At 39.0% G+C, this 22,866-nt stretch overlaps 1 protein-coding gene across 4 annotated transcripts in view; it reads left to right on the top strand.

Annotated features, from left to right (window-relative positions):
* The first annotated feature begins 2,159 nt into the window (after window positions 1-2,159).
* LOC126202906 (uncharacterized) overlaps window positions 2,160-22,866 on the top strand; it is a 28,491-nt gene continuing 7,784 nt past the window's right edge. For 2 of the 4 annotated variants that reach the window (XM_049936986.1, XM_049936983.1), the window contains exons 1-7: window positions 2,160-2,309; window positions 2,790-2,910; window positions 13,609-13,776; window positions 17,818-18,180; window positions 18,263-18,844; window positions 19,641-19,753; window positions 22,636-22,695. In XM_049936986.1, coding sequence (XP_049792943.1) covers window positions 2,208-2,309; window positions 2,790-2,910; window positions 13,609-13,776; window positions 17,818-18,180; window positions 18,263-18,844; window positions 19,641-19,753; window positions 22,636-22,695 — 1,509 coding nt within the window. In that variant the 5' untranslated portion in view covers window positions 2,160-2,207. The remainder of the gene's footprint in view (window positions 2,310-2,789; window positions 2,911-13,608; window positions 13,777-17,817; window positions 18,181-18,262; window positions 18,845-19,640; window positions 19,754-22,635; window positions 22,696-22,866) is intronic. The other 2 variants (XM_049936984.1, XM_049936985.1) reach the window with 2 other exon arrangements.

Consider the following 22,866-nt stretch of genomic DNA (forward strand, 5'->3'; position numbering starts at 1 on the left):
ATTTGCATAACAAGTGGAGTACAAAAGAAGTTTCAATCTACAGTCCAATATCATTGATCCCCACCTTCAGACAGATTTTTGAAACTGTTATCCTTTCTCAGCTTTCTGCATATTTTATGAAGAACAAATTGTTAACAGTAACACAGTATGGCTTTAGGAAAGATTGGTGCACAACTACTGCAGTTGCTGAATGTCTCCATAAAGTGTACACTCTCCTAGGTCAAGGTATGAAGTCAGTAGGCATATTCTTAGATCCTTCCAAATCCTTCGACTCGGTGAGTCATGGGTTGCTCATAAAAAAAATGCTCATTAAAAATGCAATTACTGACAACATACTCAACAAATCGCAAACAGCGTATTAAACTTTCACGTAAAATAGACAATAAGGTAATAGATTTCCAATCTTCTAGAGTTACAGAAATCCAGGGGGTATCGCAGGGATTGATCCTTGGTCCCTTTCTCTTCTGGTTTATGTCGTGACATGATGCAACCCTTCAGCTCACATCTAGTAACCTATGCTGTTGACACCTGCCTCTTGCTTTATGAAAGGACTTTGAGACATTGCATTCAGCTGATGCCAAATATGTGACGGAAGTAACCACGCGTTTTCTACACCAGAGTCTAAACAACAGCATCACTAATCCCAGCTACTAATATTTCAAGCGACTAGTTCTCATGAGACTTAAATGAACAATATTTATGGTATTACATCAGCAGGAGCCGATAACAGTGAATTTCTTGGTGTCCACCTGCAGAAAAATCTCTGTTGGTTAAACCACATTACTTCTGTATGTAAGAAAATGAGCAGTAGTTCGTATCTGATAAGTCAGCTGTTAAAAATAGTCCCAAGTCAAATACTAAAAATTGTTTTCTATAGAACAATTTATCCATTTCTTAATTATGGTGTTGAAATGTGGGATTGTGTGGCAGACCTACACCAGAACAGAATATTAATATTAAGCAAAAGAGTCCTTAGATTGATGCATGGACTGAAGTCAAGCGAGTTCTGCCATGAAAACCTTGTCCAACTTAAATATTCCTTTGATTTGTATAAACTTATTTTTTCTGAATAGTAAAAACAAAGTAAATAAGTGCAGTGATACACATAATTATGATACTAGAAGTAAGAGTAGCTGCTTCAGGCAGAGGACAAAATTAAAAATGACTGAGAATAGTCCTTATATTAGTGGACAGATATGGTTCAACAAGCTGCCACATGCTTTAAAAACCTATGAATCAAAACTATTCCACAGGGAGATAAAAGCCTTCTTAGTAAATAAATGCTTATATTCACTCAGCAAATTCTAATCTACTTCCCCTCTGTTGTAACATATGGGATAATTGTAATATTAAGATGAATGTATGTACCACTACCGTATGTAAGTGTTAGCTATGTTACCTACTCAACCTATGTATGATGTTTGCAAAAGTCTTCAGCTTGATGACCAACACCCAAAAAATGTAAATAAATAAATAAATTAATAAACAAATAAATGGCTAACATGTTCAGAGAGTTATTCCTTAAATGGATTTGGTCATTAAGATTGTGCTTTCATTTTCATTGCAAAGGCTCTTTGTATGTGGAAGTTCTTTTGTAATGTCCGCAGTTTTCTGTTGTGATTATTCTCTCCAATAATTTTCGTGTGTTTTTCCATGCTTGATGATTTGTGTCAATGTTTCATGTTTTGCCATATGTTCGGCGGAGATAGAATGGCTGTTTTCATATTTCGAGCTTTATACCTTGTTTTGAAATTCCTACCTGTCATCTCCAGATATACTGATTCTCATTTTCGGCATTCTAATTGGTATGTTCCTGATCTTTGGTATTAATCTGGTTTTTCTGTTATTTGTAAATGTGAATGGATTGAGTTTCTCGTTCTGTAAGCAAAGTGTAATCTCTTTTTCTTTAATATATTTGCTCTCTTGCATCCTAATTAAAACTCATTATTCAACGCAAGGCAATTTAAATCATTGTGATGTACTTTTAGGATTGATAAGTAAAATCTATATGGCCTTCATAGTACGAAATTGGAAAAAAAATCAACAATCTGTGTACACGTGATTTCCCCGTTCTGGGTTTATTATCTTTGCATATTGTATATACACATGATGTATGTTATCGCTGTGCATGGTATTCTCCGCTACTGAATATCATTGCTTACACAGTGTTCGTGGAGGTAGCGCGTTGCTCGCTCTTTCGGTTCAAAATGGCGGCAGTAGAGGAGAGTGTTGTAAATTCTCTTGTGCATCAGCATTTACTATCAACCTGCCCATCTCTGGCCGCAGTGTATCAAAAGAAAGCAAAGCCTGTGAGTACTGTTCTTGTTTGCTACTATGGTTATTAATGTTCAGACTTTTGAAACTTTGCGTTAATTATCGATCGTGTTATTGGCTTGTTGAGAAACACGTGGTACACTACCTGCCAATTACGGTGTAATTGACTATGACTTCTGTTTATTATTAACAACATTGTGATTAATTCATCAGCGAAGTGTATGTATATATTTTTTAATAACGTGTTGATATGTGGTGTAGCAGCATAAGTTGTGAAACCGGCTGTTTAGTTTAATTTCACGTGTAAACATAGCATCATTTGCAGTTTTTACTATTCCTCTGCCAAATATCACAAAGAATATATCAGTGCGTTCAGAGTTCAGATTTTGATTACAAACATTGCAGTATGTTACACACGTGTAGTTACGTGAGAGGTAAACACACTGACGCAGTTGTATTAGTTTGTGTAAAATTACTTTTTCATTTTTTTATTTGTTTCCTCATTGCACTTTCAGAGCCCCGTTTCTCCAGGCTGGCCATCCTTGAAAGAGATTGTGAAATTTTATAACACAAAGTCCTCGAAAAAGATTGTTTTGAAGAATGGTGACATTGAAGAATCAACAGACTCGAGCTCAGGTGAGTCACTAGTGTTTGTCAAAAGGTTGATGTTAAAATGATTTTTATAATTCGCGAATAAATTTGTAGTGTGTTCTTGAATGTATGCAGTTTTTAATCATAGTAGTTTATATGAATCTGTTACTGAGCCATGCAAGACATTGATTGTTGCTATTTTGAGGTTAATGCCCACTAATCTTAATTATTTTATATATCTCCGTCATTCTGGTTTGGTAGTTTTGTACTTCCCTGCTAATTTCCCCACACATGGACCATGTTTATTTCCAGATGTTACATCAAATTGCACAATATAGTTTAAAATTTCTTGCCATGACTGTACTTGATAATGAATAGGTCTGATTTAAATTGTCCTGCCTCATGAGGTAGGTGGCACACAGGTTTCTCTTCTACACATGCTGATTGGGCTAAAGTCTAGGTCAGAGACAGTAGAAGTCACTCAGGCATATCTACTGCTCATAAGTTGGCAAAACACCAGTTTTGAGTAGTGTTTGGGATGATTGTTTCACATAACTAGTGAGAGGTAAGAACAGATGCTATGTATTTGTAGCATCAAAATTGAAACTTATTTCTTGTTTGCTGTTTTATTGAGTTTTGGGAAAAATATTTTAGGATTGACACCAGGTGATTTAGTTCTGCATGGCTTTAGTGCGGGTCTTATTGATTGATGGATTGCAGAGACTCAAGATGTAACAGATTTGGTGGTGAAATAGCTCTTTAAAGAGTCAAAGGTTTGTGTGGGTGGAATCTCCTGGAAGTGCAGCAAAAGCTGCCACTTCAGGTTGATCAGTGTTTAGTAATATTCGCATGTTCAAATATGAGGTTAAGTCAATTATTATCCGCAAAGTAGTTATAAAATTTTATTGTGATCAAATAGGAAACTCACAAGAACATCATGTTTAGAGATAGTCTCATTGCGATTCAATGCACTTGGTCCATCATTGTAGTGTAGCTTTATGATGCCCTCATAAAAGAAGGTTCTCGATTGAGCTGCAAGCCAGGAATGCACCGCTTCTTTCACTGCTTCGTCTGAGCAAATCGACAGAAAGGGGCAAGATCGGGACTATATGGAGGATGATCCGGTTCTTCAAATTTGAGTATCTGGAGTGTTTCAGCAATGTGGGTAGCAGTATGCACACAGGACATTGTCGTGCAACAACACACCATTTGACAGCAATCCTCAGCGTTTGCTTCGAATTGCAGGCTTTAGCGTAGCAGTAACCATATCTCTGTAAGGTACACTGTTTATTGCTGCGCCCCTTTCCCCATAATTTTCCAGTACTGGACCTAGTGCACCCCAAAAAGCTGTGGAAATACGGAAGCGTCCGATCCCGCCCATCTGCTTTGATCCATGACGTCACAAACATGGCGGAAACAAAAACAAACACACACACTTTCCACAAGAAGCCTAATGACACTAACGGGACAAGCGCTGGAAATGGGGTGTTTTGGGTGGGGGGCAAACTAAATATAAACAAATTTAGATGCCTTGCGTAGCTACAATGTGTAAGTGAATACAGCCATGCATGAATACCCACCCACCTCCCCAGGGGTCGTAACCCCTGCAACCCATAGAAGATAAAGATGCTTCAGTAGCTGATTAGCGTTTTTTGTCTTTAAAAAAAATCTCACGGGATAGAACGAACAGATCAGAAAGATAAATACAATAAACTAAAACAGAAATTGGAGGAAACAGATAATTAAAATAAGTGATAAGTGTTTTTAAATTTAAAAAAAGAGTCTCACGAGATAGAACGAACAGATCAGAAAAGTAAATAAAATAAGATAAAACAGAACTGGAGACAGCCACACTCAAACCAAACTCCGCACCGTCATGACGTCACGCACAACACCCTTACGTCACGGGTCAAAGCTGACGCGTGGGATCGGACGCTTCTGTCGACCCAAAGCTGTAAGCATCAGTTTTCCTGCGGACGGTTGTGTCCTGAACTTTTCCTTGCACTGCAAATTTGAATGTTTCCATTCCATACTCTGCCACTTACTCTCCGGCTCGTAATGATGGATTCGTGTTTTGTCACCAGTAATGATCCTGTCTAAGAAGTTGTCCCCTTCGTTACCATTGTGGCCAAAAAGTTTTTTGCCTATGTCCAAATGCATTTTTATGCAACTCTGTGAATTGTTTTGCGACCCGTCTTGCACAAAGTTCATTAAACCCAAGACGTTACGAATAATCTTGTAGGCAGAACCATGACTAATTTGCAGACCATGTGCCACTTCGTCAATAGTTAATCATCTGTCTAAGAGAATCGTTTCATGTGAATGCTTGATGGTTTCTGCGTTTGTGGCGGTAAACGGTTGTCTGGCTCCTTCATTATGCATAACACTTGTGCGACTATTTCGGAATTTTTCAATCTATTCATTGACACTACATTGTGGCAAAACACTGTTCCCATACTGTACCGAAAGTCTTCGATGAGTTTCGGCCCGATACGCCTTCCGACCACAAAAAAATCACTGAATGTTGTTGTTCTTTGGTGCAAATAGACAACAGAACGGTCATGATTAACAGTGTGGCAGTGATAATAAAACTAACCCAGCAGCTTGAAAATTTCAAAGATATAACAACAAATAAACAAAGCATGCATTATCAATGTAAAATGACAGTACTACCAAAATGCACAATAATATAACTAAATTGCAGATAATAATTTACTTAACCCATTTACTAATAAACATTGATCCACCTGTCATAACTGAGCCACTTACTGTGCTCATGCAGATCAATTGTGTATCAACACAGAATAGAGAAGTGGTGTTTATCAGTTCAGGCATAAGCTGGGATGGTTCCTTTGAAAGGGTGCAGCTGACTTCTTTTCCCATTCTTCCCTAATCTGATGGGACCAGTGACATCACTGTTTGGTCCCCTTCCCCAAATCAATTAACCATTGTTATTTTTGAAAATATAGTGTTATGATGCTGTCCTTCATTTGCAGACACTAGCACAATATTAATAGCTGTGACTCAAACAAGGAGCAATGAAATTAATAATCCTTGTTTGCAGAAATCTTATTTCTAAATGTATTACATGAAAACCTCTTGTGAGCCTGCTGCTCTCTCATTGGCTGTGTAATGCAAACAGCTGACACCTTCTTTTGTTCAATCATACCTCACGGCAGACTTTGACAGCATTCCTGCATGAAACACGTAAGTATGCCACTGGCCCTAGTCTAGACTTTCACTGGGCATTGTGGACAAATGGGCAAATATTGCAAACTGCAGTTCATAAGTGTACAATATTAAGGGACACAATTGATGTTTATGGATAAGTGTGATCTGATGCCTGTGCCAGATTTAATGCACTAAAATTGGTGGTACACTCAGAAAACCTATCTTATGTAATAGTCTTTCTGACAAGTATTTTTGTACATGTATTGTACACCTGCTATGAAAAAAGTTTAGGGTGTTTTTATAAAGCTTCCTTTGAATAAAAGACTACTGAAAATCCGTGTGATGTTGGATAACATGACTGTTGTATTTCTTCCCAGTGTGTAAGACAGAGTGCTTATTGATCGTGATACACTGGAGATATTGTCAGTGCAGTGAAGATAACTATCAAAGTTGATTCTCCACTCACAAAAGCTGCAGAAGGAAGTACCTTTTGGCCGAACATGTGGCACATGGGTATTAAGGGAAACAAACTAGTGGATGTAACAGCTAATAGAGCATGTTGTGGTGACCCAGTAGTCAGTACGCTGTCCCCATACCTGTGGCTGCCCTGCAGATGGTGTGAGGTCCTTCTTAAGGCTGCTACACATGCAACTGCATGCTTGACAAGCACTTACATGCAAGTGTGTTTGCCCAAGAATGCTAGAGTGTAAGTAGTATAAATTTGTGCAGGGACGAGATAGCACGAGCAAGCTTGACATTTCATTGAATTTTTTGATTGTGCATGCTCGTGCAAGTATTCAGGTGTGCGTTACAAGAATAGGGAGGCTTGTGCAATAATTAGATTTAATTTTTATATGTTCGTAATATATTACATTACGTACAAAGCTTGTACTATAATATAGGGCAAATCAAAAAGTACGGAGCTGCATGGAGGAACAGAGAAGAAAGACAACACTACTGTTGGACAGTTTGGCATGTGTCTTCAGTGAGTGGTCTCCCGAGTGTATGGTACCGGTGGTGTATAGGTCACAGCGTGGCATATTTTAGTCTCTTATTGGGACAGCAGCTCGTTTACTGACAGATTTTTCCCTCTGTTAATCATGTTGGAGTTAATTTTCTAAAGTTTTAGGGAGTTATCTTTGACGTGTGTCACATGTCTCCTTAGTTCTCAAGTCCAGCCTTCAAACCTATATTTGACAGTTCCACATCTCGTAACTAGTTTAACTGGAGGAGAGACTGCGTGTTATTGTGTTGGCTGTATAGTTGTTCTTGCTCCAGGGTGTGATGCATTGGATTGGGCCTCAGGTGCCATTTTGGGAGAAGCCTGGCCTAGTGAGAGTTAGTGGTCCCCCCTCTGAAGTCTTTGTTTTGGTGTTAGGCTGGAAGGTGCTAATTTGATAGTTTAAGCCAACAACTGTGGATCAAAGATTGTGGTAACAAATGAATCTTAACGTAATGTGTTGTCAGTACTATTTTACATTTTGTTATAAGAACTAAAACTGCGAGATAAATTTGAAAAACCTGTATTAGGTAATGAAGTCTTTAACTTCATTTTGTTACTGTAGTAGGGTGAGGACTTCATTATTGTAGTTGGTCATAATTGCATTGCTGCGAGACTGCGTGTTCTGGGACATAAAGCTCCTGTCGTAATTTTTTTTATGATCATGACATACGGGTTGTGTGTAGGTGTGGAGTAGACCTAATTCACTGAGAAGACACTAACTTTTTGCTAAAATGCCAGAGTTTGATGTTGTCATTGTGCAGATCTAACAGGAATGTTCATCATTAGGACAGGGATGTGCTACTAGTCATGGATTAATGTAGCCCTCATTGTGGTTCTGAAACAGTCTGATAAGTTTAGTAATGCTAAAAATCAACACAAGTAACATACTGTTGGTCATATCCTTTCCTCATTTTGTCACGAATTGCATTCTGTTGCTCTGCATGTGCACATCCAAGTTTTGATCGCTAACCTCTGCTCTTTAAGACTTTGTGACTGAACTGGCTGCTAGACCATTATAGATGACAAATACTTCATAAATATATAAAAATGTAGGCTGGCTGACTTCATACTGCATGTGATTTGCTGGAACATCTGTGTGATGCTAGCATACTTTGTCAATCAAAAACGCTCTGAGACTGGGTTGATATAAAGTAGAAAAAAGTTAAGATGGTCGTTTTTGATACCTCAGATGTTGTACGTGAGTACAAAGCACAGAACATTTGTACAGCCATGTAAAACTGTCAGGAACATCTTTCGTAGTGCTGTTCAACTCGCGTGTCGCATTGGCTTGGGTGCAGGTTGTTGGCAAACTATTGATTCTTCATGTTAATTTCTGCACTTTGTCATTTTGTGGTAGGTTTCTGTTGATAAGTCTTATTAATCATGATTTTTGCCTGAGAAGAATTTCCCACATTTCGCATAATTTTTGTTTGGGAGTTAAGGTGTGCAGGACAAACTTTGCACACATTTCTCTTTTTCAAAACATTCTGGAGAATGTTTTGAACACCTGATATAGGGAGGTTACTGCATTGTGATTTGTGACAAATCTACACTACGGCTGCACATCCATTACTAAGCCCTTTTGCTCACAACTGACTGGTCAAATGCACATTTGTTTTTTTCCAGTTGTTAGTTCAGTTGTAATTCGCTGTAATAATTGACTATTGTCACATATTTGTCAAAAATGAAGATCTTCGTGAATGATTGTAGTATGTTCTCTTGACATTGGGATCGTCAATTCTGCTTGTCAGGTGCCACCAATGTGGAAGTATTCGTAAACTGCAATTTTAGACAATTCTGCAGTTTGTCTGCAGTTTGCTTCAGTGGATTAACCTTTTCTCTGTTCACAAAGGCAGTTGTGATGCTTGCAGATCGATATTTTCAACAGTATGGTTGCCCATCCGCATTAGAGCTTCCACATTACCAGTGTGCACTGTAAAAATAGCGAGACTGTCTGTAAATGTGTCAAGTAAATATTTCTCAAAATGATGTTTGTGATTGTATTACCAACCAGTGTAGGTGACATTGCCGTTGTGAAAGTGTGCACAGCAATTGAAACCACAAAGCGTCAGATTGAGATAAGTGAGTTGCAGGATTTTGCCTGATGTAATTGTACTTAACTGTGACCAGCAATGCAATCAGAATACCCTGCGCTTGCAGCCAGTCACTTGTTGAAAGATGTTATGATTGATTCATTTAGTCAGAAGTGACGTGGTGGGACTAACTTTGTGTTTGTGCAAATTACAATATGTATATCATGCCCAAATGATGGTGGTTCTGCTGTGGTAGGATTTGTGTTAAGTGCACATAAGACTTAAGTACACTTACAACATTTTTTGGAGGCATGTTTGTTCATAATGGATAATGTTAGTGGGTGATTAAATTGGGTGGGGTAGTGTGTGCAGATGCTGTAGCTTTGTCTTTTTCGTGTCATTAAATTTGAGTTGTGACAAGGTCTTCAAAAAGTTACGGAATTTAATAACATGGCTCACATTCCAAATTTTGAAAATGTGACTGCTTGTCAATTAAGAGTAACGTAAAGGCAAACAAGCAGTGCAGTGTTAGTGTTTTCCCAGTGAAACTACGTGAAGAAAACTATAGCTGTATCCACTTTAATTGCTTTTATGTATGTGAATATTCACTACTGGTTTAATTACACTGGAATGGCTGTGGCCCTACTGATTCAGGGGGCCTGCAACTTTTTGGCAGGTTCGTGCTTGGCTACCACGGAGCCCCAGCCTGTGTGGTATCTCTCCCTTTGCGTGCTGCATGTGTATTCTCTTGCTATCCGTTTTCCCTCCTTGGGAACAAGTCTGGGGAATGTGTTCGGCATTTTCAGTAGCTGACTTTAGAACAGTCTCGCTACTGCTTTTTGTTCAATTTTCCTTTCTTCTTTTGTCTTCTTTTCCTTCCACTGCCTCAGCGTTTGAGGTTCTTTCAGTTCTTCCTGCCTGTGTGATCCTGACAGGTGACCCTGCATCTGACGCGTGACAGATGACTGGTTCACACACAATTCCCAGCCACAGGTGGACAGTTGGGGTTTGCATGTACCCCCTGGTACAGGCCAGGCCCAGGGAGAGGCGATTTCCTGAGCTGCTAATTTGCTGATTAGTACCTCTGTCAGGTGTTCAGGTGGTGTGTCCTGAGGTGTGAGCAATCACCTAAGGTCCAGTTGGACGAGTGCACCAACAGAGGCACTGGCACCTGTGGGGCATTTTCTCACAGTGAGCCAATCACCACCTTCACAGCCCACATTTACCAAATGTAAATGGAATGAAGCTCTCAATTTAAAGACCCTTCCAGCTGCATTGCATTTCCTTGTGGTTTTACATACTGAAGACAGTAAGTCCTTTACAATGGTAAATCTGTTTCATATTCAGAAAGTTGTTCATGCAATCGCTGGCCCTGTGAAATCCTGCTCTCGTTCATGGAGTGGCACTTTGCTTTTGGAGACTACTTCTGATTCTCATGCACAAAAACTGCTTGCTTGCCTCTTTGCTTCTCCACGGCTATCCTGTTTGTGTCGAGGCCCATAGAACTCAGAATGCTTCCCATGGTGCTATTTTACACTAGGCTGCTTGATGGTCCAAGTGAGACAGAAATCCAAACATATCTCTCTGGTCAGGGTGTCATTGCCATTCATCGGGTGATGGAAAAAAGGTAGATACATTGTTAGTGTCCCCATGCCCTCCTTTTCTTATGTACGGTGCTTCTGTCAAATATCAGGCAGGCTAAGAAGTAATCACAGTCCAACCATACATTCCAGACCCGATGCACTGATACCAGTGTCGCCATTTCAACTACACTCAAATGTCTTATCGACACATGGCCAAATGTGTAACCTGTGGTAGGGATGCGCACATGGGGATTGTCCACCACCTTCTCCCCGCTGTATCAACTGCAGTGGTTAAAATGCCACTTCCTGTTGAGACTGTCCCATGTATCTCGGTGAGTGGACTGCTCTGTCAATCGATGTCACCAGGACAGGTGTGCTGTCCATGTTTTTAACAGTTATCCTATGATGACAGATTGCATTCATTATAAACTGTTGCATGCACAGTGTCATCACATACTTAGAGGTAACAAGAAAGCTAGCTGTATTTCATTCACTAGCACTTCAAAAAGTTCCACTCCGTATCTGTCGTGTGGGCCAATCTCCTAAGGCTCGCTGGGACAAAGATCCACGGTCTGACAGTAGCAGATGATGTCGTAGTAGACCTTATTGCCATTCCAATATCTTGGGCCGGCATTTTGCAGAGATTTCAAGCTCCTCCCACAATCACACAGCCCTCCTGTATCGGAAACGAGACATAGGCGATGCCCTTATCTTCTCAGAATGATGAGTGCTACAATGCCGCCTTTACTATGAGGGAGTTAGTTCATGCTGTCACTTCATCCCAGCGCCTGACACTGTTGACAATCAGATGTTGCAGCATCTCTCTCTTGCAGGCAAGCACTTTCTGCTTAATATGTACATCTGCATCTGGGAAGAGGGCATGTTTCCCAGATGCTGGCGTGAAGCCACTGTCGTACCCATACCTAAGCCCAGTAAGGAAAAAACACCTTCCTTCTAACTACTTCCCCATTTATCTCACCAATTGTGTTTGCAAGGTGATGGAATGTATGATTCATGCCCGGCTTTTAGGGTGGCTCAAGTCTCGCAATATACTAACCACTGCACAGTGAGTATTTCGAACGTGCCGTTCTGCAGTTGACGATCTGGTCGCTTTGACCACCCATGTCATGATTGATTTTCTGTGGAAATCCCAGACTGTGCCCCCCCCCCCTTTTTTTTTTTAGATTTGGAGAAAGCCTGTGACACCTGGAGAACTGGAATCCTCTGTACTATCTACATGTTGGGGGTCTCATGGCCTCCTGCCCAGTTTCCTTCAGGAATTTTGAAAATACAGGAGGTGGTGTCCCTTCAGCATCACCACTGGTCCTCCCTCCACAAAGGAATAAGCTCCAGGTTATTAAGCCTCTCCTACCAACTTGGACTTCTTCCTGTCATCCTTCTCACCACGAGATCACAATGGGCACTTTTTTTTTATAGCTATTGCCATTTAAGTGGTGCTGCCCCACCAATTTGTACTAACTGCACTCAACCATTGACGGTCCGCAATTTCCTGATGGAATGCCCTTTCTTTAACCCCTTACATTCTCGTTTGTTTGCCATCTAGTTACCGGCCGTTTTAGCGAATGACGCATGGGCTATCGGCGACGTTTTAATTTTTATCCGTTGTGGCAAATGCTGTTTAATTTTTACTTCAGGATATCTGTGTCTCTATGGCACATTTTATTGAGTTATGTCCATGTTTTATTGCTGTCTTCTCTTCCGTTGTTTGGGATTCATGTGGAGTCGTTTTTAACTTCTTTGTCTTAGTATTCTACAGTTCTAACATGGGCGTGTATGGCTGTAGTTGTTTTTGTGCCATGAAACCAAACCAGCCAACCTACTGATACAGGGGACCTGTTACTTAACTCTTACATAAAATAGTACCAAAGCACCCACAAGTATGTACATAATGTTAACAAAAACTGCATTATAGTTCCTTTCTTATGAGAATTGAAGTGCAGAATTACAGGGTGGCCAAAATAGTCCCCATGTCTTATAAAAAACAGACACTCCTCTGTTTATTGTAAGTACAGAATACAGGGTCATAAATTATTATGAAAAACATTGTATTTAACATTCAGTTCATAGGAGTTGCTAGAAATGTTGACCATAAACTTAAATCACAGCTCAGCACATCCCAACATGTTTCTGGAAATTTTCACAAGTTCATTTGGTGCAATTTCCACAGCTGCATTGCAAGAATCGTTTTGCATAATCCGTGTTTTTTAATACTTACCTCACTCGTACATTGTATACTCCATTTCTAGCAGCTTCACCATGTTCTGGAATGACGTTCGTTTGATGTTTAGTTTGGAGGGTAGACATCTATATGATTTCTGTGGACTTTTCACCATGGTCTTGTGAACATGTTCAGTATTCTCATGTGAACAAGCTTAGTTTGTTGTTACATTTGGCATTAGTGACTGAATCTATTGCTCTAAAACCTGTAATCAGTTTCTGCACAACACTTTTTGCAGGAGCCGCTCTCTCTGGGTATTATATCATGAACTTTTTGTGTAGCATTTTAAAAAATTCACATCCAAAGAGTTGCAACAATAATATCTTTGTTTCACTGAAAAAGTGTTTTGCAGAACTGACTATTGACGATGTGACGTGACCCCTCTTGAGTGCTGCCCTAGTGTTAAGAAATAACACCACTCAGCTTCAAATATCAAATTCAGTATAACATGAGGCCTCTTTGATCTTGGTCACACCGTATCATCCCAGTATACAACGAATCTATATGTTAATATGATTGATCTTGAATGAGTAACATAAATAGGGCCAAATGGAACTGACTGTTTTAAATGTCAAGGCATTAATTTGTCTTTGTATTATCATTTGTACCTTTTATCCGACTGTGACATGTGCTTCAAAATTTTGCAAAATATTAGTAGTATGTACCCCAAGAACGTTGCTCAAGTTGAGTTAACGTTAAAACTCTCATTTATAGAAGATAGTGATGACACTCCTGCGGCCAAAGTTGCAACTGTCAAAACTAATGTAAATCAGAAGGCAAAGACTGCTGCTCCAGTAACACCAAAGGCCTCAGTGCAAGCTAAAAAAGAGAGCAGCAGCAGTGAAGACAGCGATGACAGTGATGAAGCACCTCCGCCTAAAGGTATCTGTTAGAAGATATATCAAAATATGATTATCTTCTCTCTGCTTGAAAATTCACTATCTTGCCAATGTTAGGTACACTAGCAGTTTCTTATACCCCAGATGCTTGTGTGTATGAATAAATGTAATTTATTATATTAAGTACAATGGTGTGTTAATGTCAACATTCTAAAACAATTTAGAAGTGAGAATTCTAATGATAAATAGCATTGTTTAGTTTTTAATATTTCTACTTTATGTTGACTATAATCAGTTAATTATAGTTAGTACAGGGCAGTTAACATGGCAACAACTAGAAAATTAGCTTGCACAGTCTTTAATGTTCATTGTTGTCCCATTGCTCTGCAGCCTTAAGTTATAACTTGTTAGTTGCTAATAGTGCTTGTGACCAATAATTGTTGATTTGTTTTTATTGCATTTTTCTGTGCTACATGTTTTTGTGTGACACTGAGTTAGCAGTGAAAGTGTGCAGAAAATTTTGGAAAGTTCTGCTGGAATGCCATCTGTTCCTGTCTTCTTGTTCTTTAATTTCCTCATTGCAGTTCTCACCTCGTCTAAGTTAGGTGGGTCCACACCATTATCTGAGTCGTCTTCTTCCTTTGTCTGTTGGGTTACTTGATACAGGTGGCCTCAGATTAAGGAGTTTATCAAAGTGACAAGGCCATCTCTTGCCTCCTCCTCTTCACTTATAATTTCACCATTTTCTTCTTTTATTATATGTGTTCTGCCCTTAAAAGATTTGTGCCTTATTCACGTACCTATAAAATTTCTTTGCCTTGTTTGCACTTCAGAAGCTCCATTTCTTCAGTATTTGCCTTCGTCCACTCCCTCTTTTTCCTTTGATGGATCTTTTTTTCAATTCTGTTTTTCTTTATATTCTTTTATTATCCTCCTGCTACAACGTGGTTGTGATGTCCTTCTGTATGCTTCATTTTTTTTCATTTGTTGCTGTCTCACATTCAGTATCGAACCACAAGGTTCTTGTTTGCTTTTTGCTGTTCCCAAGTATCTTGCTTGTTGCTGTCTGCACTGTCTTTTTTATCTTTCCTATTGATCTTTGGTGTTACATTCTCCAGTGTTTTCTAGGGTCTGAATTACTCTCTCCTGATATTGTTTCCTTGCTTCTTCTGATTCTAAAGCTGTGAGTTATATTTCTGTGTCCTTGGCCAGGTTCCTTTCACTGCATTGGATATTCTTGCCCTCACCTGTCCCTAAGCTAGGAAATGATCCATGTCTATATTTGGACTTCAACTCCTTACATCCAGTAAGTCTGACTTGTGCCATGCATCAATTAGTACATGGTCTATCTATTGTATTTCCGGCTTGTGCTGTCCATGTGTGGGAACAATGTTGAGCCTACCACCATGTTTCTAGATGTTTCAAATAGTATCAACTTTGCCCCATTGTCATTGTTATGACATGTTTACTATAGATGTCGATTATTGGTCTATAGATCTGTTTCCTACGCACCTGGGAATTTAGGTCTTTGGTGAGTATTTTTGTATCATGCCCTGAGCATTCATCATGTGCTCGTTCCAGAGATTCATAGAAAGCTTCTTTCTCCTCATTCTCAGATTCTGCAGTTGGTACGTGGGGCTAATTATGGATTAATTACCCGAGAACACAATTAAAGAACAGTGGGAAGAGACACTCTTTAATTCTTTCCAGTTTTGATCTCAAAACTTCTAGAAATTTAACTTTAGAAATGACACTTGTTAGTGTTCACATAGAGGCGTGGTTTTACTATATAAGCTGTGTTCATTGGATTTTTCACGTAGGACTTCCTATCAGCTTAGTCAAAGATTCTCCTGAATTTGACAGAAGTGATCATGCAATTTTTAGATCCTCTATTCCGATACATTATTATTGACTTTTATTGGAGAACCCGTTCTAAAGATGTATTTCTTCAGTAACCATGTTGATATTTAACTTCCTTTTAAAGTGTTGTAAAAATTTCTTGTATTCTTCATTTTGCAGTCTAATTGATTTTATCATTGGTCTTGGTATTCCTTGCTTCTGTTTCCTGTTCTTTCAAGGAATCTTATCCTGTTCTGCACATTATTGGCTTTATTCCATTTTAGTCATGCATTTTGTGTCGTGGCTGTTTAATCATATCAGAAATTCCACTACACATGGAGTTTGCAATTTTCAGAATTTTTTGTTCTCAGTTTATTGCAAAAGTTACTTCATTGTTTGAGTTTTTCAATGTTAGATTTGAGTCCTGGGCTTGGCTTCTCACTTCGTATTCCTTTGTTGGAATTTAACTTAAATTCTAACAACTATTTATCCAGGGTGAAACTTAAATTCCTTATTATCTTAACAATCTAGATTTCTTGGGAGGATTATTTGGATATATTTGAAATTCATCTAAATTTGGGTTTGGAGAGCTTGCTGTTTTCTGGGAGATGCCTAAAAGCAGTGAATTTCATTACAGGATTGGTTCTCTGCAGAGTCCTATTAGAGTTTGTGTTAGTTTGTCCTTTTTTAAGGTGGGTAGTTCCCAACAGTGCATCTGAATTTTTCTCTCTGCCCAATTGTGCACTAAATCCTGCAGCTGTATTATAGTGTGTTTCTTTGGAATTTCGGCAGTAATTTCTTAGTTCTTCTGTTTGTTTTATTGGTATGGTTGATCAGTGCATGTGAAGGATAGCATGGATAGTCTTCCATTAAGTGACTGGGAATCTCTTATGGAATCTAAAATTTTGCAGTTGACAGTGAAAGCAGTTTCAAAATGTGAGTCTTTTTTCATAACACCTTTCCCCTACTTTTCCTTTGAAAATTCTTTAGCTTCCTCATTCAGGGGCATACTTGTTTTTAAATTTTATTTCTAGTATTGCTGTAATGAGTATGTTGTGTTTAGTAAGAATATCATCTGTAGAAGCTTTCCAGTTTTCAGAAGTGAATTTTTCTGCTCATGCTTGATTTTTGTTCTGCCTATTTTCAAAAAGCTCAGGCTCTCTCCATGCTGTTTGTGCAAGTTCTTCAGAATCTGATGATTTGCTCATGCTGCCCATGGCAACTGTGAATTGGATACTACAGTTTTCCATATTTGACTTCCCATCTTACTCCCCAGTTGAAAAGGGTTTCCTTGTTAGCAGCGTTAGCAGTTTTTCAGCTAATACAAAATACTTAAGATTATTAGTCCTGTATGTCTATGCCTTTTAGTTTTCATTGGCACTTCTGCCTTGAGGGACAGTTTTTCATCCCAAGGGCAAGAGTGCTTCGCACTTCTACATTCTTATCTACTGTGAAAGACCATTGCCACTTGGTAGAGGAAGACTTCTTATCCTGGAAGTCCCTCCCATTTGGCTGCCAGTGTGTTGCCCACTCTGCAACTCTAAATGTTCTTGAATTTGCTGTGGCTTGAGGCTTCTGAGCAAACGGGATATCTGCTTCAACACTTATTCACCTATGATATAATAGCAGCTGAACATCTGTTGTTCAAAAGTGAGGAAGCTTTTCGTGGTCTGTATGAAATGGCTGCACTGTGGAGAGTTCTAGTGATTCAGTTTGATTTAGCATGTTAGCAATATTGGTCATTTTCATTTATTTTTAAGTCGCACAAACCACTATCAGTTCTGGAGTGCAAAGAGTGTCTTAGACATTTTTCCATTAAGTCACGTGTAAAACATTTAGGTTAAATTGCTCCAATAGTTCCAGCTGTAAAGAATTTAAGGTTTCTAAGAGTAGGTAGTAAGTTTTTCAAAGCGCAGCTTTTCAGAGTATGGTCTTACTGGAGGTGTTATTGGGGTGGTTGCGATGAGATGCAACTGTGAAAAATTCCGAACTGTTGGGGTCCCGCACTTCAATGCAGACCTCATTGTGATGTAAGATAGTTGTATTGTTTGGTTAAGATGGGAATTATTGCCTTTGCAATCAAGCCCTGGAGTTTGTTCTGTGTGACTCAATTAATTAATTGAGCTTATTTACGACGCAGTCAGTCGCCAGCAATGTTACTTTGAAATATAAGGGAAATTCTGCTTTCTTGTTGGTTTTTCTATTTCATATTAGCCTTAACTGTAAATTGTTAATATTGTTCTAGTTCCTGCAAAGTCTCCACAGTTGAAAACTCCTGTCACAAAGGCAAACCAGAAAAAGCAAGCTGTAGCTGAAGAAAGCAGCAGTGACGATTCATCGTCTGAAGATGAACAGACGAAGACCAAACCTGCAGCTAAAGTGCCAGTGCAGAATCAAAAGCAACAGAAAAATCAACAGAAGCAGCCTGCTGTTGCAAAGGCAATTGTGCAGAAGAAACCAGCTCAACCTGAGGAAGATAGCAGTGAAGAAGAGTCGTCGGAGGAAGAGCAGTCAAAGACTGCTGTAGTGAAGCCAAAAGCAAATGTCCCTCAGAAAGTAGCTGCAAAGCCACAAGCGAAAGAAGAATCTAGTTCTGATTCTGATGATAGTGAGTAATGTTTTTGCTATGTTTTATTATTGTTGTTTGATGTCCTTGAATGCTAATATTCCTGAAAAATTCTCCGCTTTAGGTTCTGAAGACGATGTTACAGTAAAACCGAAACCCCAATTGGCAGCTCAGAAAAAGGGGATGAAGACACCTGTGCAGGCAGTTGCCAAAACTCCTCAGAAGGCAGTATCTGCAAAGAAACCTGTCACTCCAGCTCAGGAGAGTTCCTCAGAAGATTCAGATGATAGTTCAGATGAAGAAGCCCCACAGACGATGAAAACTAAGCTTGTAGCACAGAAGAGTACGCCAGTGGTCAAGAAATCGCAACAGGCAGCAGTGAAACCTGCTGCTACTGGTAATGATGAAAGTTCTGACGACTCTGATGACAGTTCTGACGATGAGCCTCCAGCTAAGAAAACCTCTCAACCACTTCAAATAGCTAAAATGCCACCTGGCAAGGTCTCACAAACACCCAAGCAAGCCAAGGCAGAGGAGAGCTCAGATGACTCTGATGACAGTTCAGATGAAGATGAACCAGCAAAGGTGCCAGCCAGACCAACAACGCAGAAAAATGTTACCAAACCACCACCAAAGAAGGCGGCTGCTGCTGCTGCAGCAGAAGAGTCTTCTGATGACGACTCTGACAGTTCAGAGGATACACCAGGTGCTTTAATCTCATTATTATTGGCATAGTGTATGCAAATACAGATGATTTTAGTTATATGAACTCTGTATGCATGTGTTTAACAAAGATTATTTTATGTTATCTATAGATATGTTTCCATATTATTTCCCTGTTTGGAAATTGGTCAGATTATTAAGCCCATAAAATGTCTATTACAGAAAGCCTGTGATTATTGTTTAGTGTGTATCATTACTTCCCATCACAATGCATAATGTTTTCGCAGTCTTTCCTTTCATCTAAACATGGAAGGCATCACTGTGAGCTTCGATCTGCTGGTTTAAATTGTATTCATTAGATGAGATAAATCTATAGTGAACTCAAATGTCTGTAGCACAGGCAAAATGTTGAGTCGACTGAATACTACTTGGTCAAAAAGCTGTGACTCGCCAGTTTAATAGTCTGTTATAGGCTTTCTTTCTTAAGTGCATTATGTTGTCACTATATGGTCTAATTTTTCAATTGCTCATATAATGTATTAATACTTTGCCATCTGCGCGTCTCGTAAAAATCTATTCGCATGGTATTTGAAATGGTGTTGTGTGGATCCTTTTTATACTACTGTTCATGCGTTGTACTTGTAATAATTAATTTCAACTTTCTCTGCACTACAATTTTATAGGGGAATTAACTTCATTATCTTGGATATTGCAGCTATTAAAATACTGATAGCTTTGTTTTTCAGTAGGATTTCAAAACATTTGTGATACTGATGTATTTGTTTACTTTAGTCATGTTATTTATAGGAGACACTTACTGACATTTCTCTTAATTGTAGCAAAACCATCACCTGCATTGAAACAAGCACAAGGGGGTGTCAAGCGACCTCATCCTGAGGAAGAGGATGACGATGATGATGACGATGACGACGATGATAATGAACAACCCAAGGTGAGTTTGTCAATGTAATATGCGGAAAACAAATGCAAATCCATATGAATATGACCTTGCTTGGCAAAGCGAATGCTTTGGTTATAAGAATGTAACATTTTCAGTTACCCTGAGTAGCTTGTTAAAATGATGCACAGGAGACCAAAAGAAGAAATTGTGAGGCGGTGATTGCAAGTAACATGTTATAAGTGAAACAAACAGTTAATGTATTATTCTTAGACTGATGACTGAAGGCCTCTTCTATTTCCTTCCACAGCACTGATCTATTGAAATTACAATGAAATCCAGTCCATTAGCTGCTTACAGGCATTGATAAATATCAAAGGGGACAGTTGAAAATGTGTGCAACAGACTCGTACCTGGGATCTCCTGCTTACATGGCAGACACACTATCTGACTGAGCCATCGAGGACACAGTGGATAGTGCGACTGCAGGCACTTCTGTGGCACGCTCCCCGTGAGACCCTCACTTCCAACTTACTGTCCACACTAAATTTGTAGTGCCTCTGCCAGCTATACTCTTTACCCGCGGCAGTTAATCTACCAATTCCCGCAAGAGTTCAAACAATGCAGAAGCTCTCACATTGCTCGAACTCTTACGGGAATTGGTGGATTAACTGCCGCGAGTAAAGAGTACAATTGGCAGAGGCACTACAAATTTAGTGTGGACAGTAAGCCGGAAGTGAAGGTCTCGTGGGGAGCGTGCCACAGATAAGTCCCTGCAGTCGCACTATCCACTGTGTCCTCGATGGCTCAGTTGGATAGAGCATCTGCCATGTAAGAGGGGGATCTTGCCTTTGAGTCTCGCTCGGGGCACACATTTTCAACTGTACCTGTTGATATTTATCAATACCTGCAAGCAGCTAATGGTCTGGATGTCATTGTAATTTCATTCTTAAAGAGCTGCAAGATTACCAATGGTAATCGGGCATGTCCTAAAGAACAGATACCGTCTTCGTACACTCATATATTTTCCTTCAGTGCTCTTTGTGTGTCATCTGTTCTGCAGTATTCCACTATGTCACTGATGGCCCCAAGGTCTTCTGTAAACTCTGTGCCATTCTTGTCTGTTCTGAGTATATTTAAAGTTAGGTTCTCTGCTGCACCATCAAATGTTGGTATTAATGAAAATTGTAAAAATTTTCAGTCTTGTAACTGTTAAGCAAAGATATTTCCTGAGTTATTGATAACCATGTTTGAGCAAATTGCCCTTGTCAGCATTGGAACTATATTTCAAAATCTCTTCCCAGTTGGCACAAAGGGAGGAGTCCGTAGATCTCCGCTTTGATAGATGAGTCAGCAATGATTTGTTTGACCCAGAGACCCAAAATTGAAAGAGCAAAATTTTTCCTGGTGCTAAATGATGACCTGCTTCCTTCACATCATTGATATTGAATTGTCATTTGCTCTTCATTTTTGTATTTTGCATAGACCAGAAGCAAATTGATTGATAAAATTTATTGGTTGCATTGAATGGAATTTTCAAAATGTTGATTGCTTAACATATGGCTTTATAAATGTGAAGGATTCTTGAGTCCCTTCTCTCATGTGTGTACAACATTTGTTTTGTGTATTGCTCTTGTGACTCATAAGATTTCCCTTCCATTTACAACCAAAAGATTGAATCATTCATTTAACCATGACTGTTTCTGTCATGGCAATTAAAGCTAAAGCTAGGTAGTGTGGTTAGTTTTGTTTAACATCGTAATGAGCACCTGTCAGACCTTTTTTGTAGTGTTTATGTACACTACTAAAATTTGTTGTGCAATTGTTAAATGTGTAATTTTCACTAATACATTTTCATAACGTATACTTGTTGCAACACAATTTCCTTCGCACTAGTCAAATATTTGATGTAGGAAAATTATAGACATTTTTTGAAAGTGTGTCATGCTGTATACTTCGCTATTGAAAGGCTATACTCATACAAAACTTTAAATGGTAGAGAAAAGAAGGAAGGGCAGTCAGTACTCTCTCTTGCAAAAAAGTCAAGTTTTTTGGTCATTAATTGTAAGGTTGTTTGTTACATGTGTTAAATATATGTAAATTAATAGTAGAAAGCCTGGAAAAGTTGAGATCAGAAATGTGAGGGATTTGAATTGGACCTGTGAGGAAGAAAGGTATCTGGAGGTATAAAAGGCTGTAATAGAATTTAATTCTAGATAAATAGTGAAAATCTAGGATCCGGTTCAAATTCGTTTAATAGCAATCTGTGTTCTGAGTTTTCTTGCTGTGGTTGCCATTCCCTGTAAATATTGGAAGTCATTTGGCATTCTGTTGAAAAATTGTTGTAGCTTCTTGTTGGAAATTGTAACAGTGATAGCCCCTTGCAGGTTGGGTTTGAAGAGAGGCCTGTAAATTTGACAACCCTACATCAAGAAAGACAACGTGCACACGTTAAAGTCAATCATGGAACTGACTTTCCATTTCTGGGTTCTCGTGAAATTGCCTGCTTAAAAAAAAAAAAAAGATTCAGTTATCCCTCATTTCACATTGAGACAAGACTGTACTTTTGTTTAGTTTCATCTTATTTTATTCATTTGGGTCTAAAGCTCTCATTGACCTAATGTCTGTTAATGAGCTTGGGCTGAATATTTGTCAGTGAACTTGGGCTGAACCTTCGTCTGCCAGTGACACAGACAATATACTTATGGAAATATCTGGATGGCAGAGCTGTCAGTGTATAGATTTGTTGTGTATGTGATTTACGCACAAATTCTCAGTTCCGCTTGGACTGAGCAGTGTTACAACCAGGGAATCATACAGACATTGCTTCCGGTGAACTGTGTGAGCGCTCTCTCCCCCCCCCCCCCTCTCTCTCTCTCTCTCTCTCTCTCTCTCTCTGCACCATTAAAGTACTTTTTTTTTCTTTTTTTCTTCAGAAGAAGCCTGCAAACAACTACAACAATTTTGTCAAAGGTGAAACCATGAATGGTGAAAAGGTAAGCCATATAGATTTTTATACAGTATACAGAATCCACTTACACATTTAAATCCTGTTTTCAGTATGAGGAAGTAATGTTGTAAAGACAGTGTTAGAATTTTAATGGTTGTCAGAGATTTTTTACTAATGTTGTGAAAACTCACCATATAGCAGAGAAGGCTGAGTTGCA

Source organism: Schistocerca nitens, chromosome 9, assembly GCF_023898315.1.
Source record: "Schistocerca nitens isolate TAMUIC-IGC-003100 chromosome 9, iqSchNite1.1, whole genome shotgun sequence".
In the NCBI taxonomy this organism is placed as follows: domain Eukaryota; kingdom Metazoa; phylum Arthropoda; class Insecta; order Orthoptera; family Acrididae; genus Schistocerca; species Schistocerca nitens.